This window comes from Vicugna pacos, chromosome X (assembly GCF_048564905.1).
Source record: "Vicugna pacos chromosome X, VicPac4, whole genome shotgun sequence".
In the NCBI taxonomy this organism is placed as follows: Eukaryota; Metazoa; Chordata; class Mammalia; order Artiodactyla; family Camelidae; genus Vicugna; species Vicugna pacos.
Window position 1 is genome coordinate 94,927,262 of NC_133023.1, and position 24,023 is coordinate 94,951,284.

The 24,023-nt window shown below is 38.6% G+C and overlaps 1 protein-coding gene across 1 annotated transcript in view; it reads left to right on the forward strand.

Annotated features, from left to right (window-relative positions):
* Positions 1–1,477: 1,477 nt before the first annotated feature.
* Positions 1,478–24,023, forward strand: part of SLC9A6 (solute carrier family 9 member A6) — a 50,328-nt gene continuing 27,782 nt past the window's right edge. The window contains exons 1-9 of the mRNA XM_006212140.3: positions 1,478–1,822; positions 10,731–10,930; positions 12,277–12,354; positions 12,596–12,672; positions 12,973–13,085; positions 15,338–15,443; positions 21,822–21,963; positions 23,516–23,621; positions 23,929–24,017. Of these exons, the coding sequence (XP_006212202.2) occupies positions 1,495–1,822; positions 10,731–10,930; positions 12,277–12,354; positions 12,596–12,672; positions 12,973–13,085; positions 15,338–15,443; positions 21,822–21,963; positions 23,516–23,621; positions 23,929–24,017 (1,239 nt within the window). The 5' untranslated portion in view covers positions 1,478–1,494. The remainder of the gene's footprint in view (positions 1,823–10,730; positions 10,931–12,276; positions 12,355–12,595; positions 12,673–12,972; positions 13,086–15,337; positions 15,444–21,821; positions 21,964–23,515; positions 23,622–23,928; positions 24,018–24,023) is intronic.

Genomic DNA, 24,023 nt, shown 5'->3' on the forward strand with positions numbered 1-24,023 from the left:
CTGTGTGAACAGAGCAGTGTGGTCAGGCTGGAGGCAGGGGACAGGGGACAGGCAGACCCAGGTACTAAGAGGAGAGAATAGGCCCACAGTCTTGGGACAGCTCCTGACCCGACAGGAGCATCATTCCAGCACTTTTTTTTTTTAGCTCACCATCCTCACACAACTTAATCAACTGGTTAGCAGGAGTGAACCCATACTGTGGCAGCTTGGAGTTGCCCGAGTGTTATTTCTCTTAGCAAGGAGGTTATAACGCCATGAGAGGAAAACGTTTGAGAATCATGACTTCTAGCAGTATGATAGGAATTGGATTGATAGCTAGATGGTATGAAAATATTGAGAGAGAATATGTGTTGATGGGGGCAAAATGAGCTCATTTAAAAACGTTTTTCGTTTCTGAGATTGGTAAAAGCCTTGACAGCATTTGCTCCATATCCAACAGGTAGAGGCCTGAAGGGAGGGTGGCAGGCAGGTCAGGGCTTGGGGTTTGGAGTTCCTTCATCAGGAGGTAGACATGAAACTGTCTAGAGAAAGTCTAGCGAAAACAAAAAGCCCACACAGATTAGTGAGTGATCAGAGAAGAATCAAGAAAGTAGGAATCCACCATTTTCAAAGAGGTAAGAACTATGAAAATACTGAAGCGGGAGGTTGAGAGGCTGAGAATAGGGAAAATACTCTTTGAAGAAGAGAGATGAGAGATGGTGTCAACGGTGGCTTGCGAGCTGGGGAAATATGCTTTAAGACATCAAGGAAAAGGTGCAAGTGGAGGAGAAACCCACCACCCCACAAAAAATTTCTTCTTCGGGGAGGGAGGGGAGTGCTTGGAGTACGGGTAAATTTGAGCACAAACCGACTGAATCTTTGCGACATTGAGTTTATCTGTAAGAGATGACTTACATCAAGTGTTTACGTGTGAAGAAAACCAAACATACGGACACACATAATCCTTGCCTTTGAGTCAATTATTTATGAACTACTACCGCGCTGTTATTTTTTCCCAATGAGGACAGAACAAGGAGAATCCGATTTAAATTAGAGATGGAGATTTAGGCCTCTCCCGAGGGGACAACTTCTTATCCTGTTAAGAGACACTGGGGGACAATATTGAGATGGGTTATGAGAGATCGATTTCCCCCGAGAGCCCTAAGAATAGGGTCAAAGTAGAGCGCAATCTGCCTCTGCTTTGATTACGCTGAGCCCAGGTTTCTTTTCCAGAAGGGAGTGGGCTAGATTCGACGGCCTTTCATTCCCTGGCGGCGGGACCTAGGGGGAGCTGGTGCAATGGGGTACAGAAGGCCAAAGGGATGGTGCCGAGCGAGCAGGGAGTGTTGCGTCTCCTTTAAGAGCGGCGGTGGCGGCGGCGGCAGCGGCGGCGGCGGCGGCGCCGCGCTCTCCGACGGCTTCCCTGGGGCCCCGCCCCTTTCCCGTGAGCCCTCGGGGAGTGGTCCGACCGCGGGCGGCTGCGGGTGAGGAGCGGGGCGGGGGGCGGGGGGAGTCATGGCTCGGCGCGGCTGGCTGCGGGCGCTCCTCCGCCGCGGCGTCGGCGGCGGCGGGCCCCGGGCCCGCGGGCTCACGCGGCCGCTCTGGTTGCTCCTCGCAGTGGGCGTCTTTGGCTGGGCCGGGGCTTCGGACGGCGCTGGCGAAGCAGCGAGAGCCATGGACGAGGAGATCGTGTCCGAGAAGCAAGCCGAGGAGAGCCACCGGCAGGACAGCGCCAACCTGCTCATCTTCATCCTGCTGCTCACGCTCACCATTCTCACGATCTGGCTCTTCAAGCACCGCCGGGCCCGCTTCCTGCACGAAACCGGCCTGGCTATGATTTATGGCAAGTGCCTCAACCCCGCGTCCGCCCCGGCTCTCCCCCTTTCTCTGCCCGCCGGCTGCTTCGCCTCCTCTCCTGGCTCTGCTCGGCCTACGTTCTGCTCCCCTTCGAATTCCTTCCATTTTCCGTCTCGCCTTTCTCTTCCACCCCCGTTTCTCTTCCTCGCCCCCTTTTTTTCTGCTACGCCCCACGTTTCTCTGCCTCACCCCATTTACTCCTCAACCTCGCCCCTCATTTTCTCTGCCTCGCGCCCCCTTTCCTTTGCCAGTCCACACCTTTTTTCTCCGACCCCACCCCCTTTTTCTTCGTGTGCACCCCAACCCCCCCGCCGCCTCTGCCTACCCGGGCTCGAGACCTGGGACTGAGGATGGGAAGGGAGTGGGTGCGGTGTCTGGGATTGGGCTGGGAACTGGGGGAGGGGAAGACAGCATAGCTATCCATTTCTCTGGGTGTCAGTTTCTTTAAGGTCTGTTGAAGCTGCAGTAGTATCTCTACTGCTCAGAATCTGGCGTTCTTCTGGAGCCAGAGTCCACCTTTCCCCATCACCGCTCTCTTACTACGCCCTGTCCTTTGGAGGTTGAGAATGAAAAGCCAACTCCCGTGTAGCCCAAGTAAAAACCTGAACGCGAAAGAAGCTAAAGCAGGCTTAGGGCATTTTTTTAATGACGTCCTGATTTATTGTACTATGCTTGTAATATTTGATATGGATACTCAGGGCTGAGCCTTCTAATTCAGGCCGTTCCGAGGTGAGGACAAGGAAGAGTTAAAAGATCATCCAGCACTGTGTTGTACTATAGGATGATCAGGACAGTTCAGCCAAACAGTAATTAGGAACACCACGCATATGCAGTATTATGGGTGACTTGGTGGTGGCAGTGATTACTGACAGATCGTTGAGTAAATGGCTTCAGTCCTTGTGCCTCTGTGCTTCCTTTCTGAGGTTTCTTATTTATCTTTATTTTTTGGTCATGATGAGAGAAGGGCAGATCAAACCATGGATTCAGAGGCATTTTGGTCTGTGCTGGGGCCTCATGAAAGGAAAAGATGCACATTGCTGACTGTCTTCATCTCAGATGACTGGGAGGACATATATGGCCGGAGAGATGAGGGCAGACAGTCCTTTCTGTGCAGTACATGAGTGAAGATTATCTTCATCTGGAACAGGCTTAAACTGATGAGCTTGTTAAGCTTTGTTTCTCAGACTTGCAGATAGGTGGGAGAAGCCTTGGCAGAAAAAGACATTTCTCCACGCACCCCCTCCCCCAACCTCCACCCCTTTCCAGTAAATACGGACTTCTGGAATGTGCAGCTCAAGGGTAGCATAGCAAGGAAAGGTAATTGTGTGCATCAGGAAAATGCATAAACTCAGGCTTATTTTTCATTTGTAAGGTAATAAAATTCTAAACCTGTATGCAAAATATCTCTGCTCCCTGGGAGTCTTAGTTTTTAGACATATTCGGTGGTTTTCATATTTTATGTTTTTTGCATTCTATTTGCAGCACTCCTGAAGCTAAATTGGCCAGATAAGCTGTACATCTTTATATAATATCTCTGCATAATAGTGTATGATATATTTACTATCCTCAACAAACATTTGCTACTCAGCCTACTGTGTTATGCACAGAAAATACAAAGAAATATATGATCCCCGCCTTCAAGGAACTTATCCTTCTTGGGTAGACAGGGCATATGAAGAAAATAAAGGCATCTTAATTTCCATTAAATACCAAGTGAGTATTACGGTGTTAAAATAAAGAACCAATCACAGAAACCTCTTTCCTATAGAGAGATGGTGTGATTAAGTGGTTAAAGATGTAAGGCTTTATACCAGAGGTCTGCAGATTTTTTCTGTAAAGGGCCAGATGGTAAATATTGTCAGCTCCATGTATCACATCAATCTCTGTGTTGTGAAAATGTGTTGCGTTTTCTTATTTTTTTCTGTTTACAAACCTTGAAAAATGTAAAAGCCATTCTTAGCTCTCGGGCCATACAAAAACAGACTGCCACTGTCATTTTCCAACCCCCACCTTAAAGTCAGCCCCAGGTTCCTGTCCCACTGTGCCAGTAGCTCTGTGTGACCTTAGGCAAGTCCCTTACCCTCTTATCCTGTCATCTACAAATTAGGAACAATGATAGTAGAATTATTGTGAGGAAGAAATGTTTTTAATTTAGTTCCTGACCCCTAAGTAAATGCTCAGTAAATGAGAGCTGCGGTACTACTATTATTGCTGTTAACACTGCATTTTCTCAGGTTAGGCTCAGAATAGTTCTTTTAATTGCTCAGTCTTGTACATTAAGAGACAGACATAGTATTTTTTATAAAAATCAAGGAGGGACTTAGAATTAGCTCTGAAAATATTTGCTCTTTGGTAGTTGATATCATTAACCTCTTCTAACTCTTGAAAGGTGGGATAACTGATTGCATTTCTTGACATTTCAAAGTTAATGAAAAGTGATGGAGTACTTTGGTGTTGGTATTTTCTGAAGGAAAAACAAGGGCATCTCTTGTGGAATATACACTGAAAGAGTGTTGTCTGGGAAACAAATTGGGTTGATTTGCCACTACTTGGCATTCTTTAGCCTGTGCCATTTTCTCAGTATGGGCTGGGGCGGAGGGTGTGGTGGAACAGCCTCCTGACTGACTCTGAAGTCCAGTTTGAGAATAGATGGGATTGGGTCAAAGTATTTTCAATGCCATGGAAATTGACATTTTCTAATCCTATTACCACCTGCCATTTACCTTTTCTTACAACTCTTGTACCATTATAATTATTATGTTAATATATTATTTTAAGACCTCTATTTTTCAGCTTGACTCCCAGACTGAAAGGCTTGGTACTCTAGGAATGTCCAGACCCCCCAGATTCAGCCCACTGATGATTTTATTTCTGTGATGTCGGCTTAGCTACCTAAATCCCAGAAAAATGCTACTTAAAATAAGCCTCTCCTTTATCTTTTTGAGAAGCAAGAGTCAAAAAAAGGGAGATTATCCTCTTACAAAAAATCAGTAAACCTAATTACCTCCCCCTCCTGCCAAAATAAAAAATAATTAAGTAATATAATAATAAATCAATATTTTTAAAAGAATTTATTTTTTAAAAAGGGAGATTAAATTGCCAATGTGGTCAGTTTCTAGGTTGTAATATAGCCTAATTGCTCCAGTTACAAACACAATGTCAAAACACCCAAGTGTTCTGTTCATTGGGCTAGCTTGCTTAAGAAGCTTAAAAGTGAGTCACCATTTGTAAGTCGGAAAAGTGATCACTCACTGCAGTGTGCTTACAGATGGTATAAAAAGCAAAAGACAGGAAAGTAATATTTATTATGCCTTAAACTACAGCATCTAGAGTCCTAGGTTTAATTCATGTGATTCATCAATAAATATTTATTAAATGTCTTTGATGTATGAGCTATAGTGGGAAACACAGATGTGAGCCATCATCCCTACCCACAAAGCACTTACAATCGAGTGACTTATTAGGTTGTGTTTACTGAGCATTATAATGTGTTAGATACAGCTAGGTGTTCTACAAATATCATTTCATTTAAACCTCCTAACAACCCTGTGAGATGGGTAATATCTTTGCCATTTTACAGATGAGGAAATTGGCGCACAGAGAGGTTAAATGATCTGCCTGAAGTCACATAACTTGGAAATATTAAGGCAGGTTTCAAACACAGCCTGCCTGAGGAGCCCCATTTTCTTAGTCCCCTAACCATGTTACCTTATGTTGGAGAGAGAAAACCTATCTGTAAAGACAACAGGTTAGTATTATCATCACTACATATGAGGAAACTGAGGTTCAGTGAGAGGTTATCTACCCTAGGACCAGAGACTAGACTTTGATGCAGCTGGAATTCATGTATCTGTCTGACTTCCAAACTTGTGCTTTTTCTCCTACCCTCTACTGCTCTAGATTTCATAAGATCAAATATGAAGGAGTTAATACTTACAGTTATAGGGGTTTTGGAGGTGGGTTGTGAGGGAAGGCTCTGAGAGAAAGGAGACCTAAACCACCAGAGAACAAGTTAGTGGTGATACGAGAGCAAGGAGGTGATTAGAAAATTATGGAGGCTTTGGAAATAGAAAACCCAGATTTCAATTCTGGTGTTGTCACTTAATGCCAAATAATGTTGGGCAAGTCATTTATCCCCATTTTATAGATGAGAAAATTATGACTGAGAGATTTATAATAATTGAATTAGCTTTTAAGACAATCTAACAGCATTCTTTTTTTTAATTGAAGTACAGTCAGTTATGTCAATTTCTGGTGTACAGCACAATGGCCCAGTCGTGCATATGCGTACATATATTCGTTCTCATATTCTTTTTCATTATAGGTTATTACAAGATATTGAACATAGTTCCCTGTACTATACGGAAGAAACTTTTAAAATCTATTTTTATATATAGTGGCTAACATTTGCAAATCTCAAACTCCCAAATTTATCCCTTCCCACCCCCTTACCCCAGTAACCATAAGATTGTTTACTATGTCTGCAAGTCTGTTTCTTCTAACAGTATTCTTCAAGAAGTAAATAAATGTTATATAAACACACATATATGTATATATATGTGTATGTGTGTGTGTATATATGCATACACAATATGTAAATATACTTTTTAACCTGTAGAAATATCAATTTTGGCCACCCTTAATACCCCAGTGATGTTCCTTCCATTTTTGACTATCAGAGGCTTCCAGTGTGATAAGCGGGAAGAATGTGCTGAGCTCTATTAGAAAACCACTTTTTACTGTGAGGCTCATATAGTGGTGGGGCCTTGGGTGATCCTGAGTTCTCTGTCCCTGGGAGAGTCTCCAGCACAAGAAGGTCAGGAATGTATAGGAGGGGTGAGACTTCTCTGTTTTGTGAAAGATATCTCTTTGTGGTTTGTACTCTTTGTTGCCTGTTAGTGGTAATTTTAAATTCCATGATATCAATATTTTTGTGCTTCTGTCTATGTGGGAGGCTAGAATTTTCTGCCTTATTCCCTTAACAAAGCACTCCTTTTGTGTACTTTCTCTTTACTGAGAATTGCTTTAACTCCGTGATTAGGATTTGACCTTTCACAGAACGCAAGTTAACTTGATCTGTCAGCTTTATTCAGAGAAATTCCAATTTTTCAGCTGTCTGATGCTGTAGTAAAAGGATCTTAATTTTTTCCAAACTAAGTAATTATTCTCCTTGCTGGTGTTTTAACTGCCAAGGTGTGTGTTTCAAATTTGTCCAAGAGCTGAGCCCTCCCTAGGGCATCCAATGATATTTCAGCATCGGCTCGGGGTACAGTAGAGCTAGTGGGTATTCTTCCTTACACAGTTGGGTTTGGGGACATGGAAATAATTTATGCTATTATTACTATTTGTAGTAGCTTAACTGTGATTTTTACACATAAATGTAAGGGGATAACTTAGTACTGAGCCTCTTAATTGGGAGGTTTTGTGGGATAGTAGAGAAAAGAGCTATTTCTCTATCATATAAGCAAGGTGACTGTGGATCTATATAGCCTTTTCTCTCCCAGGTTATGTCTCTCAAACACAGTTGATACCGAGATACCACTTTTAATTTTGTTTTTTGGGGGTGAGATATTTTCAAAGTGTCTCTTTCATTTATCATTTTTTAAATTTTAAATAAATTTATACCTTCTTTACTCATTTCTCCCATCCCTGTCCCCCTGCCTCTGGCAACCACTAATCTGTTCTCTGTATCTATTGTGCTTGCTTTTTTTTTAGATTCCACATGTAAGAGAGAGAATATGGTATTTGTCTTTCTCTGTCTGACTTATTTCACTTAGTATAATGCCCTCAAGTTCCATCTGTGTTGTTTCAAATGGCAAGATTTCATTTTTTATGTGTAAATAATATTCCATTGTGTATATATACCACATCTTCTTATCTGTTCATCCATAAATGGACACTTAGGTTGTTTCCATGCCTTAGCTATTGTAAATAATGCTGCAATGAACTTGGGGGTGCATATATCTTTTTGAGTTAATGTTTTCATTTTCCTTAGGTAAATATCCAAAACTGAAATGGCTGGATCATATATAGTAGTTCTATTTTTAATTTTTTGAGGAGCATCTATACTGTTTTCCGTAGTGGCTCCACCAATTTACATTCGCACCAACAGTGCACCAAGGGTTCCCTTTCCCAGCATTCTCACCAACACTTGCTATTTTATGTCTTTTTGATAATTGTCATTCTAACAGGTGTGAAGTGATATCTCACTGTGGTTTTGATTTGCATTTCCCTGATGATTAGTAATGTCGAGCATCTTTTAATGCACCATTGGCCATCTGCATGTCTTCTTTGGAAAAATGTCTATTCAGATCCTCTGCCCATTTTGTAATCAGATTGTTTATTGCACTGTTGAGTCGTAGGGGTTCTTTCATATTTTGGATATTAGCCCCTTATCAGATATATGATTTGGAAATATTCTTTCATTTGTTTTGTCTGAACCTTTGTTAAAACTTTCTAGAGTTAACATCATTGTACTGTTTACCAGTTACTCACTGCTGCTCACTTTAAAAAAAAGTATGTGTGACTCTAAGTTGACCAGAAGTCTCCTTCATCTCTGCTTCCTTTTCCTTCCCAGCCAGCTACCTCTCTTACACTCTCCATTTCTGCTTTATCACTTCCCACTCTGGTCTGGCTTCTGCCCCCACCGCTCCACTGAAACTGCTCTTACCAAGGTCACCTATGACCTCCTTGTTGCCAAACCCAATGGACACTTCTTAATGCCCATCTTCCTTGACTTTGCTGCAGCATTTGCTAGTTTTCATCACTTCCTCCTCTCTTCTTCCTACTCCTGTGGCTTTTCTTTCTTAGACTCTTTCATCATCTCCTTCTCCCCTACCAACCCTTTAATTTTGGCATAAAACTCTGGGCATATATATCCATAGCCCTCTTTCCACTTTATTTTCTCCCTAGGTAATCTTATCTGCACGTGGCTTCAACTATCTTATGATTGCCAAGTGTATATCTCCACTTGGGACTCCCTTCTTCCTTGAGCTCCAGATCCCACATACTCAACTGTGTGTGTGTCATGGGTACATCACACTCAACATATCCAGAACGGAACTGCGCATTTTCCCCTGTCATTCTGTTCCCTGTCTCACTGACTGACCCTCCTACCCACCTGATTGCCCAGGCCAATTACCTGCCTAGTTGCCAAGTCAGTTTAGGTTTCTCTTAGTTTTTCATCTCCCTCCCTGTCTACTCAGTCACCAAATCCTTCTACAAGATAATACGTTCTAAAAAACCCCCTCTCTCCCTATCTACTCTCTTAGATCCGACCCTGTACTCTTAGTGCCTGAATGACTGCACTGGCCTTCTCTCTGGCCTTTCTGAACCTCTGTAGTCTAGGCCAGTCTTTCTAAAACAGAAATCTGATGTCGAGCCGCTGCTTCTAACCTTTTTATGGCTTCATTTTGTTTTCAGGGTAAAGTCTGAACTCCCTTCCCCAACATGCAAAGTCTTTTATGATTCAGCTCCTGCCAGGCTTTCATACCTCAACTCTTGCTGCTCTATATCCCAGCCATACAGAACTAGTTATGAGTCCCTAAGTGGGCTGTGTTTTCTTACTTTTCCTTGATTGGATATGTATTACTAGTCTTCCTACCTGGAGAACCATTTTCTTTTACTTTGTTACTTGCTTAGTTGACACCTCTGGAAAGACTTTCCGAAAGTCCCACTCCCTTGGGCTTGCTTAGATACATGTTTTCTGTTTTCATCTGTGAACCCCGGATGCCTACTTAGCGTAGTAGTCCATTCACATATGTTAAAAGAAGGGCTGACTGGTTAGAGTGAAAGGAGATGGGGAGGTGAAATGTAACTAAGAGTAGAGTTAAGGAAAGTTCCAGACGTTTGAGTTCAATTTGCAGTTGAGGTATATCTATACAATAGAACAATATTTGGCCATAAAAAGGAATGAAGTTCTGATACATGCTACAACATGAAAAACCCTGAAAACATTATGCTAAGTAAAAGAAGGCAGACATAAAAGGTCACATAGGATTCTGTTTATATGAAATGTCCAGAATGGACAAATCTATATAGAGAAAAAGTAGATTAGTGGTTGCCAGGGGATGGGAGTTGGGGTCGGGGAAATGGAGAGTGACTCCTAATAGATCTATGGTTTCTTTTTGAAACAATGAAACTGTTTTGGAATTGGATAGTAGTGATCAATATACAAGTTTGTGACTATACTAAAAACCACTGAACTGTACAGTTTAAAAGGGTAAACTTTGTGGTATGTGAATTATATCTCAACAAATTCATTATGAAACATTTTGATCAATGTAGGCTTAGAGTACCTAGAACATTATGAATATTTAAATATCAACAAGTAAAATTCTAGCAATATGTTGATAAATTGTCAGAGTCACAACTTCTATTCCATGTTTTGATTTTGAAACATATATTTTAAAATTAAAATCTGACCTTTTAGTATTAGGGGAACTCAGCCAATCTACAAACATTATTGATGTTCCAATTTGTAAAATGTGTATTATTTGGCCAGCCATGTGCTTGAGGAATAACTTGAGAAATGCGTGTGTTTAACAGTCTTGTGACTTGATGGATGGATGTGGTAAACACGTTTGTAATATGATTATACTGTCAGGCTGGGACGGCTTGGAACATATTTTGTGTATAGATGTTTTGAAAGTGTTTCCTCATTTTGTTACCTTCCTAATCACTTATATCTTGACCTAGGAATGCAATGATATGTGTTGTTACCCTAGGAAATGTTTTTCTCTCCTGTCCCACTCTTTGATTTGTGAATTTAGTAATACTTTAAAATTTAACTGCATTTGGTCTAAAAATGAATTACTCTAAAGGTATATGTGGGGTATAAAAGAAATAGTCTCTGTCTAAAAGAAGAGCTTATATTATTCTTTTATTATTTCCAGGTCTTTTGGTGGGCCTTGTGCTTCGATACGGCATTCATGTTCCAAGTGATGTAAATAATGTGACCCTGAGTTGTGAAGTACAGTCAAGCCCAACTACCTTATTGGTAAATGTTAGTGGGAAGTTTTATGAATATACACTGAAAGGAGAGATTAGTTCACATGAACTCAATAACGTTCAAGATAATGAAATGCTTAGAAAGGTAAGTTCATCATTAAAGGGAATCTTTGGACTTTTTTTTAAAGTACAGAATAGCAGCAAATTGATTCAGGAGAAAAAGACTGAATTTTTAATAATATTTAGAATAATCAGTCTTCGACCTCAATTAAGGAATGTAATGCAATGCTAAGGAAATTGACATGTCTGTAGTTTCATTTTCTGATTGAGGCTAAGTACTATAACCCTTTTTGTTTTACTCTGTGATATTTACAATTGTAATAAATGGTGACCAGTATTGAGTTAAGCTGAATTTATAAGTGTTTCTTCCAATTTGCTTGTGGCCCTTGGAGTTTTATCGTACTTCAGCACTTTTGAGTTTATTTGATAATACCTAAAATATTCCATTAATATTTTTTGAATTCTTTCTTGTCTTGATTGTGTTCTATACTGAGCACAATTTAATCTTTCTCTGACTCACTATCTAGCACAACTTCAGGGGCCTCCGTCTGAGTATCAGTTATTGTACCACACTGTGCATGAAGCTTGACGTTGGTTAGCTTGCAGTCTTACTGGCTCCCGGATATACCGGGCGCTTCTTTCTCCTGTTCCCTTCATAGTTTCCATCCTAAAACTTCTCAGGGTCTCTTTGCTCATGTCTCTGTTTTCGCCCACCCTTGGCCATTTGTCTCCGCCTTCTACATTGGCAGGACCTGGCTTTTCTAGCTACTTGGTTGTGTTCCTGGCCATCTTTAATGCTTTGTAAAATTTCATCCAAACTTAAAATTTACTTTGCAGCAAGAGTTCTTTCCACCTGTGGAAAATTCCAGGTCCTTAAAAGTTCTAGGAAGTGAAATTTTAGCATGGGTATGTGTGTAGCTGCTTTGTGTTCATGTCAAATCCCACTACAGCCTTATGAACAGAAGGGGGCATCTGTGTTATTACATATTGAAAGGAATGGGCTCTCAGGACTAAAAACTTTTTACCATATTAGGTTATATACCTTTAGAGATGTTACCTATGTGAGAAGTCTGTTTCCTCTTGCCAACAGTAATGCTGTACCCCCAAATTTTATGTAACCAGTTTTGGGTCTCTTTTATATAAAGCAAAGATGTGTTCATGCTTTCTCTTATTTTAAAGATTTTTACTGTCATAGTATTTTAACATACTTTGCACAGATAAAATTTAACTGATTGTTCCAATGCTATCTCCTTGTCATTCGGTTGAGCAGTGGAACAACAGCTACCCTGTGTGAAATATTTTTCAGTTACCACAGTGGTAATATTCTTGCCTTTTGCCGGTTTAACATTTTTTCTTTTTTCTTTTTGCTAATTTGCTAATGTAATATGAAATCTGAAGGAATTCATCTCAAAGAACTCTTTATTTCAACAGGTTACTTTTGATCCAGAAGTATTTTTCAACATACTACTTCCTCCTATCATATTTTATGCAGGATATAGTCTGAAGAGAGTAAGTGTTTCTGTATTTCATGTACTTTGAACAGGCAGTTCTTTCCAGGTTCCCTCCCTCCTCTCTCTCCTTATCCTTTTGAGTTGCTGAAATTTGTGCCTATATAAAAATCCTTTCTCTTATTTATTTCCTTTAATGAATAATGCATTTAATATAACCATAATACATTAGAATAAAAAACCCTTTTTTTAATAATTGGTGAGTATTCTAACACAGTGTAACTTTTTTTTTTTTTTGTCAGAGACATTTCTTTCGAAACCTTGGGTCTATCCTAGCATACGCTTTTCTTGGAACCGCAATTTCTTGTTTCGTAATTGGGTGAGTACTTGAAGCTTAAAACACTTTTAGCCTTCGAATTGTAATTTAAAAGTAATGCATATTTGATTTATGCAGTATTGTATTCTTGAATGTGTCTAAGGACTTTTGCAGTAAAATATATTCACACAGATAATAAGTTGAATTTTCCTTGAGGCTGAGGTATTACCATATTAAGTAACATGAAGCAAATTTGGGATTAGTCAGAAAGTACTACAGTGGACCGATCTTCTGATCTTACTGTATTCTAACTTCTTTAACAGTTGATGTTTTTTCTAAAGTAGAAATATGTTTATTGAACAGATCAATTATGTATGGCTGTGTAACCCTGATGAAAGTAACTGGACAACTCGCGGGAGATTTTTACTTTACAGATTGCCTGCTGTTTGGTGCCATCGTATCGGCAACTGATCCAGGTATGTTTGACATGAAAGTGGAGCTTAAGTACTTAAGGCATACAGTGTTTTCCCATCAAAGCACGTGTGGCTATTTCTTCCTTTGAGATGTAGAATTCAGGATTAGGTACCCCCCATATTACCATACTTTCCAATTGTGGAGAGAAAAATAAATAAAATTCATGATTCCTTTTGGCTTAAGCACATATTTTTTTTTCTTTTTATTTCCTCTTACTGGTCCACAATTTGATGCTGCTTAGACAAGGACTGTAAGGTATTTTCTTTAGAATTTTGGTTGGTCTCTATTCCCTAGTGACTTGAGTATATGAGAAAATGAACTATATTCGTTAAGATGGGTAATAATTACACATTTCCTTTCAAGCTGCTAGAAAACAGCTCCCTTAAAATCTATTTATATTCAGCTGCCTGCATTTAAGAGTAAGAAAAACAGTTTTTAAATGAGTGCTATAAGGCCGTTGTGCTACAACATATGTGATTTGGGGTCATTGGTGGGCTATATACTATACGTTTAAGAACTGGGTTTTTTTTAATGGGCTTTCGGATTATGAAATAGTTTTGATATTAGCATGTCTAGAAGATGAATTTAGTTGTGCTGAGTTAGGTTGTAGTTTTTCTAATATAGTACTGGTGAGCTTCACAGCTACATTCAAATTAAGAATTTAGAGAATGTGTAGGCTGAAGACTTTGGGATAAGAGCACAGACAGCATTTTTTGAACTAAGGACGCAAGTTTTCTTTTACTAGACTTCAGATCCTTGGTAGAGATTTGTTCTGTTTTACCTTTTGACCTTGTGTAAGTTAATAATCTTCTTTAATTATCATACAGCATAATTAAAGGTAGGATTCTGAGGTTATCTCTGCATTCCTATGTTAACTTTGATAACAGAGGGCATTATAAAAAGTAGGAAAATATGCTCTATACTCTGTAAGAGATGATCTTAAAAGTTCAGAGGACATTGTAGAGAGGCATTTGTGTAGTTTGGCCTTTTTAAAATTGAAAATCACTTCACCTCCTTAAAGACAGGCAAGGCTGCCCCTGTATTGTTTACAGCTGTTCCCAGTATCAGTATGAAGATGGGATGGTTTTTCCAAGGTCTCTGTTTTCCGTGTTCTCTCAGTAGAAGCAAAGTCTTTGACTTTTCAAAAGACATAAGAAATCTGAGCCTGTTGGACTGGCTACATTACTTAAAACTTCTGGTTTTGTCTTGGTGGGAGTATTGCCAGAATGGCTCAAGTAAAACTGTTTTGCTTATATAAAGCTGGATACTTATATTTCTTCTGAATTACAGGGGTATTTGCCCCTATAATAATTCTGTTACTTTGCCATTGTTCACTTGATAGAAGTGTGAGCCATAGGTTCTCTTTTAAAAATTCTACAGCATTTCTCCTGCCCTCTCTTCTCCTTCTCTTGGTTAGCTTTTGTATCAGTATATTCCAGATGAAATGCTTTGCAGTAGAAACTATATCTTTTAAAATGCAAGCTTCCTGGTTTTTGGTTGGCATTTGAAGAGGCGCTCCCAACTCTGGTTATAATAATCTTTCATGTCTGCTTAGGTTTATTTAGCAAGAGAGCTATATATGACTCAGCAATTAAAGTTATAATGTAATTTCAATCTCTTCTGATTTTCTAAGAATCCTCATGTTTGTTGCCTAAGAGTTTTTTTTTTTTTTCTTCTCAAGCTATAATAGCCTGATAGTTGGCTTCTTATTAAGTTAAATATAGCAGCTGTAATTCTGGTCATAAATTTTAACCCAACCAAAAACCAAACTTGTGTTTTCATTTGCTACTGTCTTTGCTAACATGGCATGCTTGAAATTTGTAAGTCAAATAGAAGTGAGTTGTAAGAAAAAAAATGAAGTTTGCAGCAGGAAATGCTTTTCATAATAGTCTTCTTCATCGAAGAATAATGATCATGTGGTCTGTAAGAAATTCTGAATGTATTCTTTATGGAAAAGAAATGTACAAGACAAGACTTAGCATTTGCATGAAGAATGTAGGCCATCTCAGTCCTCCAAGGTTATTTGCAGCTGTTTGTAAGAGAGAGAAAGGAGATACTGCACATACACAGTTAGGGGAAAAGAAAAATATTGACATAAAATTACTGAATCTTTAATATGGCAGGAGAATGTTTATTAGGATTGAATTCTGAGATGAAGAAATGAATTTTTAAATAACTATTATGATCATCTATGGAGGGGAATATGTTATATTTGTAATATCTTAATATTCCTCTGACTCTTTCTGCTTGCCAGTGACTGTTCTTGCCATATTCCACGAGCTTCAAGTTGATGTTGAACTCTATGCACTTCTTTTTGGTGAAAGTGTCCTCAATGATGCTGTTGCCATAGTGCTATCTTCGTAAGTGTTCGTTTTCTTGTTACATTCTGTATATTGAATGTTAGGGTTCTAAGAACCAAAAGTCACTTATTGAGTGAAGTGCATTATGAAAGAAAACATTTGAAAAACTGAAGCATCTTTTTCCTGTTGAAGAAATATATACTTATAGATAACATGGAAAATGCAAGGAAGAAAAGGAAGAAAAAAAATGATATGTACTCCTAACACATAAGAAAATTACTATAAACATTCTAGGGCATTTTTTCAATTCTTTTTTTCTATGCATAGTATTTTTACATAGTTGTGATTGTAGTCTATGTATAATTTTGTATTCTGTTTTCACATTGTAACATGGACTTTTTATTTGCTCATTAAATTTTTGGCATAGATATATATTCACATGATTCAAAAATCAAAACTATATAGAAACATATACATCGAAAAGTCACATTCTTAACTCCTGTACTCATCCACCTGTCCCCTGAGCCCCTTATAGGTAATCATTTTTATTAGTGTCTTGTGTATCATAGTATTTCTTTATTCAAATGCAAGCACACATATGAATAAAATATTATTTGCCTCTTATTTCTCATTTTAAAAGTAGCATGCTATGTATGTTCTATACCCACCTTTCTCTCACCTAACTGTATTCTGGAGATCTTTCTGTGTCAAAACAGGCAGTTTTCTCATTCTTTGTTTGCAGCCACATAGTATTCTATGTACCATACTGTGAACTGTACTATAGTTTATTTAATCAGTCTCTTATTGCTGAAAACATAAAGGGTTTTCAATCCTTTGCTATCCTAAATAATGCTGCAGTGATTAACCTTGAACTTAACCAGTTTTATACATACATAGGTATATTGGTAGGGTAAATTCCCGGAAGTGAGATTAGTGGGTTAAAGGGTAAATACATTTGTAATTTTGTTACATTGCTAAATTGCCTGTCAAAGGTATTATGCTCTTTTGCATTTTAACCACTAAATTATGGGAGTATCTATTTCCTCATAGCTTCACTGACAGAATATTTGCCAGACTTTTGTATTTTTGCCGATTTGATGATTGAGGAACACCCCGTAGTTTAATTTGTACTTCTCTTATTTATCAGTTCAGAAACTTTTTAATTTTTAGAAGTGTTAGATAATATACTTTTTAAAGGCAATTAATGAAAATGAACAACATTTTAATGTAATTATAGAAATTACTATACATGCGACTAGAAGATGTTTGAAGGTGAAAGAATGGGTCTGAATCTCTGAGGAACTTATTCCTGCCAGCTCCCTCCTACTAAGCAAATATCTAACCCTATAGATAGTTGCCTTTATTCCATACCAGAACTTTCTACAAGAGAGAAGTAAAAGCTCTTCACATTACCTCTTTACTTTTATTTCCCTCGTAAATTTCTACTTCATTAACTATAAAAGCGCAGTCAGTCACTGACTCTAGTTTACATAGCTTGATTGCTCCCATTGTCTTACTGCAAAGTGGAAAATTATCCTGAGATGTAACACTAATCCCTTAAATGTTATGTATGAAGATATGCAAAAGATCAGACCCTCTTTTGTGAATGTAATGTATGTAAATTCTACTTCCTCTGCCATATTTATTGCCAGAATTTTTTGCAGCTGTCTGCAACTAATGTAAATTTAATTTCAGAAATAAAGCCCAAAGGCTAGAACTAATATTGATGCTGAACGCATGTACCTTCAAGGATGATAGGTGCAAAGTAAAAGTTTTATATTATTCAAAGGGAGGAAGAAATGGATAGTGTGGTTATAACTTATATGTTATAAAAAAGAAGCTGTAAAAAAAAAAAAGAAGCTAAAAAGATTGTTGAAGTTTTCAGTACACAAGAGCATGTAAGATCACCAGTGCTACCAGGCAAAGAGGATAGGATACTGTGGTTACTTTTAGCATCAATCCACCGTCCTAGATAATTATTCTGTTACTTAATCATCTTACTAATAAGTGTTCCTTCCTCATTGCCCTAATGGATTAAGAGTCAGGAAACTCTGTTCTGGTCCTGTCTTAAACTGATGTGCCCTGTGCCTTCCATTAATAAAGTAACTTATTTCCTGCAACTTTAAGAACAGTTGAATAGAGTTAAAAGAAAAAAAAAACTCACTAGAAAATTTTGAGCTTGGGGGTGTACATATCAGTGTTGGTGAAGAAAAAATCTGGCAGAAAGAGAATGCTCTTTCCATGACGCTTCTTACAAAAGGAGAAAGACTTCTTGTCCTTCTGTTGCAGCTTTTCTCAAACAGGGTCCTGTGAGAGAATTAAGCCTTGTAGAGAACAACTCAAGTGATTCTTTTCTCAATTTTCCCAAGGATGGTACATAAATAGTACGATTCTGGATTCATAGGAGATAAGTTAACTCATTACTTAGTCTGGTGGAACTCTGGTGGAGAAGGACTGTATCTAGGGAGTATCAATACCAGGGAAATCATTAGCTGTGTAAGTGTCTGAATACAGGTGAGCAAGTGAATTACTGCTCGAAGGATGAAGGGAAACCCACTGTGTTGCTGACTTGGGGAGGTTACTAGGTGGAGTGCTCTGCATTGTTTTTCATCATCTTTCATTTGCCTTTTAAAAGTACATTAGATAGAAATAGTCTGCTTTGTGTTGAGTTCTGTTAGTTTGATGATTTTCTAGTGTATATATTCTATAGAAACAGCATTGTACAAAGAAGGGGACCCTTTTCTGAGGGACCTCTGTTTGGCAATTAACAAGTTAAGATACCCCTTCTTGAAATTTATGTTGGAAGTTGTTTTTGTTTTTTGACCTGTTAACTTAGCAGTACTTTTTTTTTTGTTAATATTACTACTTTTAATCTGATGAGGGAGGAGTGAAACTGGTTCCCTCATATATTGCTGTATGAGGTGGAGCTATATGTACCGAGACAGTGTAATATGTATCTAGTTAGAGATGCGATCTAAGTCGCCCAGTGTTTCTTTGAATGGATACACCATGATTACTCTGGAGACTTAAATTCACACTAACTTAAAATATGTTTTAAGGATCATTTGCATTTGATAAAATGTAAGCGTGAGTAAACACACATGATAGACAAACTTTAACTTTACTAGTTACTAGAGATATACATGTTAAATAAGTGGCCATTTTTACCTATGCACTTAACAAGAAAAACAATTGTTAATGGAGATAGCTACTGCTGGTAATTGTCTAGTGCAGTTGTTCTTACTGTATCACTTTTACATTGTTGTTAACATTGAAATTGGTATCACCTACTCTTTTGTATTTTATCTTTTGCCACTGTTTATGATAATGAAATTAATACATGTTTGTAACAAATACTCAAAGTACTTTACTTAGAAAGTAGAAAATTCCTGAAATTTCTGCTCTCAGAAATAATCACCATTAAGATTTTCATCCAGACTTTTCCCACTAGGATATTAACATGCATGTAAATATTTTAATTTTTAAACAAAAAGAGGCATAGCACTGCACATACTTTTCTGTAACTTGCTTTTTTCACTTGGACTTTGTACTATATTAATACCTCTAGTATCCCATTGTATGGAGGCACTACAAATTTCCCTTTCCAGTCCCCTTTTGGTTCATATTTGGTATTTTCTAATATTGTATTATTGTGAATAGCGTGTAAATCTCTGTGAATCCTTGAGAGTATCTCTGTAGGATATTATTTATAAGTAGAATTTCTAGGCCAATGGATATGATCACTAAAAAGACTGAGAGATACAGTCATATTTCCCTCCAAAAATGTAATGGAGATCGATTTGAAAGCTGTTTCTTGACATTAAAAGGAGCCATAGGTATAGTAATACCCTATTTCTTGGAATGTGGCACAGGAAGATAGTCCACAATTTGTGAAAAGCACAAATATGGTTCTTTTACACTGTTATTTCTTTTTTTTTAAGTGAAAGCAAGTCTATTTAGAGAGATAGACACTCCATAGATAGAGTGCAGTCTTTCTCACTCAGAAGGGAAAACTGACTTAGAAGACGAGAGAGAGAGTGACTACGAGGTGCAGTTGTTAGGTTTTATGGGCTTGGTAATTTCATACGGTAATGAGTAGGATTATTCTAACTACTCTGGGGAACAGGGCAGGGATTTCCAGCAATCAAGCCCCTGCCAGCTCTTTGACCTTTTATGGTCAGCCTAGGAACTGTCATGGCACCTGTGGGTGTGCCATGAGACTCAAGGTCTACTGGAAGTCAAATCTTCCACCATCTTGGTTCTAACCAGTTTGTCCTGTCCTCAATTGCTGTGTCATTCCTTCACTGGTTGTGCCCTGATCCCTTCTATCCTGTTTCATTCCCCTCTCAGACATTTTACTTCCCTGATCTTATGGGGATGCAGAAGGGCCCACTGTTATTTATAGTAGAAAAAGATTAGAAGCAACTTATAAATGTCCAACAGTCAGGAAATGGTTAAATAAATTATGTTATATCCATTTGGACCATTTTTGAAGTCTAACTACAGTTAGAGAGACTAATAATTGTTATGTCATTGTCATTTGAAAAAACAGAATTCAGGACTGTATATTCACTATGATTACAACTAAACATGAAATAGCATGTGTGTAGCAAAAAGAGGGGAAAGAAATACAGAAGGAAAATAAGAGACCTGTCAGAGTAGTGGAATGATGGGTTGATGTTTCCTCCTAAATTGTACGTTTTATTACTCTCAGGATTTTTTTTAAAGTATTCCTGAAAATGTTGCTGCCTCAAGATAAAATATTGACTGATGTAGAAAAGACAAGTTAAGATTTCAAACCAGAGGCCAGCATTTGACTGGAAAGGAAGAAAACAAACCTCTCATCTGTTCTCAGCCCACCATGCTTTTCCTATTTTCTTGTACGTTTTAGCAATTAAAGAATATAACATAATTATTAGTGTGAATCTTGGATTTCTATGAACTACTCCAGGGAAAGCAGTCTCAGGAGGCATGGCATCAATATTTCGCTCTTGCCAGCATTTTGAAAACTGTCACCAAGGAGAAGGATGGTTGTTGTAGCAATATCCTTTCTTTCCTCTAGCCAGCTGCTATATTTCATGTTTATGTGTTCCAAATCTCATTTACAGTGGTGGGGCCCCTTGTGCGTAGGTAAGTTAGAATGGCGTTGAAGGCCATTTCACATTCACTAAAACAACACCACGTCTGCTGCTCCCAAAATGATCTGGTCACTTTGAAGATTGAAATACACATTTTTAAAAATTTTCAGTTCAGGTTGAGCCTAGATGCCATTACCAGAAATTCATGTTAGAGCTGTACTTCGATAAAATATATAAAATCAGGGCATTTTAGTTTGGTTTTAGATTTTGTTTTGTTTTGTTTTTTAACTTAACCAGGAATATATGAAAAGAACTTGGTGTACATGGTATATTAAGGCCATTTTTTTAGCCTTGAGCCAGAAAAAAATCATTGTAGTAATCACAGGGAGAATTCATTATATTCTTAGGAATGTATTTTTTTCTCCTTCTTTTCTTTGACATGTTTTGTATGATGTCTTTGAGTCTGGACTTATTATAAAAACACTGGTACCTCAATTAACTGAGATAAGAACTGATTTAGTAATGGCAGGCACTCCTGCCAGAGACCTGTTGGCAGCACTGATTTTCTCAGCCGTATTTGTTTCCTGTAGCAACTGTTTTAAAAGAAGTATTTTTAGACCAGGTTTGGACTGGGAGTTCAAGATGAAGAGTGTCCCTTGTAATTGCCTGTCTTGGCCTCTTAGAGAGTGACTTTCTTTCAGAAGTTTGAAGTGGAGAATCCACTAAAAGTACTGTTGAGTGGCTTCTAATTCCTTGGAAGGCCTTTCAAGCCCTTTTCCCCATAAAAGTCCATTTCAGTGAGTCACTAGATAGCAGGTATTCTAAAAGTTGAAAGGCTACTTCAGTCATCTCTTTTTTTCCCATAGGAAAAACAGAACATGGCCGAGTTGAGTGCTGAACAATATTCTTTATATTCTTATGCCTCTGTTGGAAGTACATGGAACTTCTCATTAGTTTGTTCACATTAGTATGTTAGGACTTTCAGACACTCAATACCAGTAAGTCAAAAACAGAGTCACAAAAGAATAATACTACACAGTATCTTGAGGCTGGACGGAAAGGCTTGGCACAGCCTTCATAGACAGGATCTTAAAATTAAAATGTTCTACCTTCTGAAATTGTCGTTTAAGAAAAGCTGAGTTTTCTTGCTGGCTGGATCCACTGCAGTGTGTCTGGATAACCTTTGGTCCTTATTTTGGCAATCCAAATCCAAAAGTTTTGGGTTTTCCCCCACTCTGATTTCATCTTTGAAACTCTATAGTAAATAATGGATTTTTAATGTATTTATTTTATTATTTTTTAGATAATGTTTTAAAAGTAAAAGTTGTGCCTAGAAGTAAGAACAGTCTCTCTTTTGTAGCTCAATAGTAGCATACCAGCCAGCTGGAGACAACAGCCACACCTTTGATGTCACAGCCATGTTCAAGTCTATTGGAATTTTCCTTGGAATCTTCAGTGGCTCTTTCGCAATGGGTGCTGCTACCGGCGTGGTGACAGCTTTAATATCCTTTTATTATATTTATCTTTTGTTTTTAACTTCACCAAATAATTGAATACTGTGTTCCGTGGTCTCTCCTAGTTCCATAATAATTGACATTGTGTTACAGTTATTAACCTTATAACCAAGTAGTTGGTGTGAAAACATCAGGCAATCATCTTTACCATTGAATAAATAAAAGAATTTCATTGTTTTGTGTGGGGCTCCATGTCCTCAAACACTCACTACAAAAGTCTAATTAGACACAGTGACCCTTTGGGAGTGAATTTCAAGGTTTTAGACTAAATTGATAGAAAGGTAGGTATATTCCAGAGAGCTTCTAGGTGTTCTGTGCTGCTGTTCAGCCTGGCAGTCTTTTGCTCTTCATTTAATAGGACAACTAGGAATGTTTGACCTTGATGCCAATTGAACGAAATAGGGTTTCCGGGTTAGGACAGATGGGAGTTCATCTCAGCTCTCACCGATTTTAACCTTTTGCTCTGGAGTCCTACGTACTGCCACTAGTTTGCTATTGGAAATACTGAGCAAGTCATTCTTGTATTTATTTTTTAAAAATCTTGATTGTCTGCTGCATGCCGCATGCTACGCCCTGTGTATCAAAGCTAAACAAGACAGACGTGGCCTCTGCCTTTTGGAGCTTCTGGTATAGAAGCGGTGATATTTCACCTCGTGGGACCTCAGCGTAGGAGGTAGAGGGCGAGGACAGCTGGAAAATGAGTGGGACTTGATGATCCCTAAAGAGCTCCCAGCTCTAAAACCTCCAGGGTACTTTCATATAAAACAAATACTTTTTCCAAGAATCTAATAGCATGCTATACTTCAGCTTTGTGCTGGAATTGACTTGTCTTAGGGCTTTTTACAGACCAACTGAGGCATAAAGGGACAGTGAAAAGAGTTCTGAAGAAGGAGCCAAGACAGATAGCATCTCTTCCAGCACAAGTTCCTTGAGGAGCTTAATTTCTGTGTTGTCGTACACACTTGTTTAGGTGAAGGTAGAGTCCAGCCTGAGATTTACCACAGCTTGACACAGGTCCCTCCGCTGGCAACTAACAGATACTTGTTCGAGTGAGCGAGTGATGCCTGTTTCTTCCTCATGGAATGCTGCGCACTGCAGAGGTGTCAGAGGATTAGATAAACGTGGAATCTCATGGAAATGATATATTTTTCATAAATGTAAATTGCTGTAATTATGGAAGCTGTCTTGCCTTGGGTCACAAGTTACTAGAAGTGGGCATGTTGTGTATCTGCTCTGTCACCCCCATCCTTTTCCGTCCTGTCTGCTCTTACTGGGTGCTTCCTAGTGAGGCACGTGATGCCCGTAAGACAACTGGATGCACGAAGCTGTAGGACTTCCTAACCGAAGGGAAGGCTGCTGACTCCTTCATGCAGTGCTTAGAGTCAGTTTCTTCACTTTCCTGCCTCCTTATTCTGTGCCTTTTGTGCTAGAGAGACTAGAGAACCCTTCTTTTGCTTTCATGGTTGCCTTGCTTTGACTTACTTTGTTCTAGCCACATTTCTGTATTACGAGATCTTGTTATCAACCTTGACAGTGTGACGTGACAAAATTCACCAAATTACGGGAGTTCCAGTTGCTGGAGACAGGCCTGTTCTTCCTGATGTCCTGGAGCACCTTCCTCTTGGCTGAAGCATGGGGTTTCACAGGTAGGTTCCTTTCTCCTTTTAATTGTAAACTTTACAAGGAGTGACTTCGCCAGTCATTTTTTTTTCCTTCAGGTGGACCAACTAGTATTTGAGCCTCTGGTATTTGAGCATACTTGTTAGGGTTGAGATTTATGCTGTCCCTTTAGAATGTAAAAGATTTTCAGTGGAAGCAGTTCCTCTCAATAAAGTAAGTCACAACTGAACATTTTAATCCTAAGCATATAATTTACTTTTGTAAAATAAGAGCCTCAGTATTGAAGTTGGGAACTCTCCTTTTATGCGAACTTGGATCTCATTGTTTTTCTAGGTGTAGTTGCAGTGTTGTTTTGTGGCATCACACAGGCCCATTATACATACAATAATTTGTCCACGGAGTCTCAGCATAGAACTAAACAGGTAAGA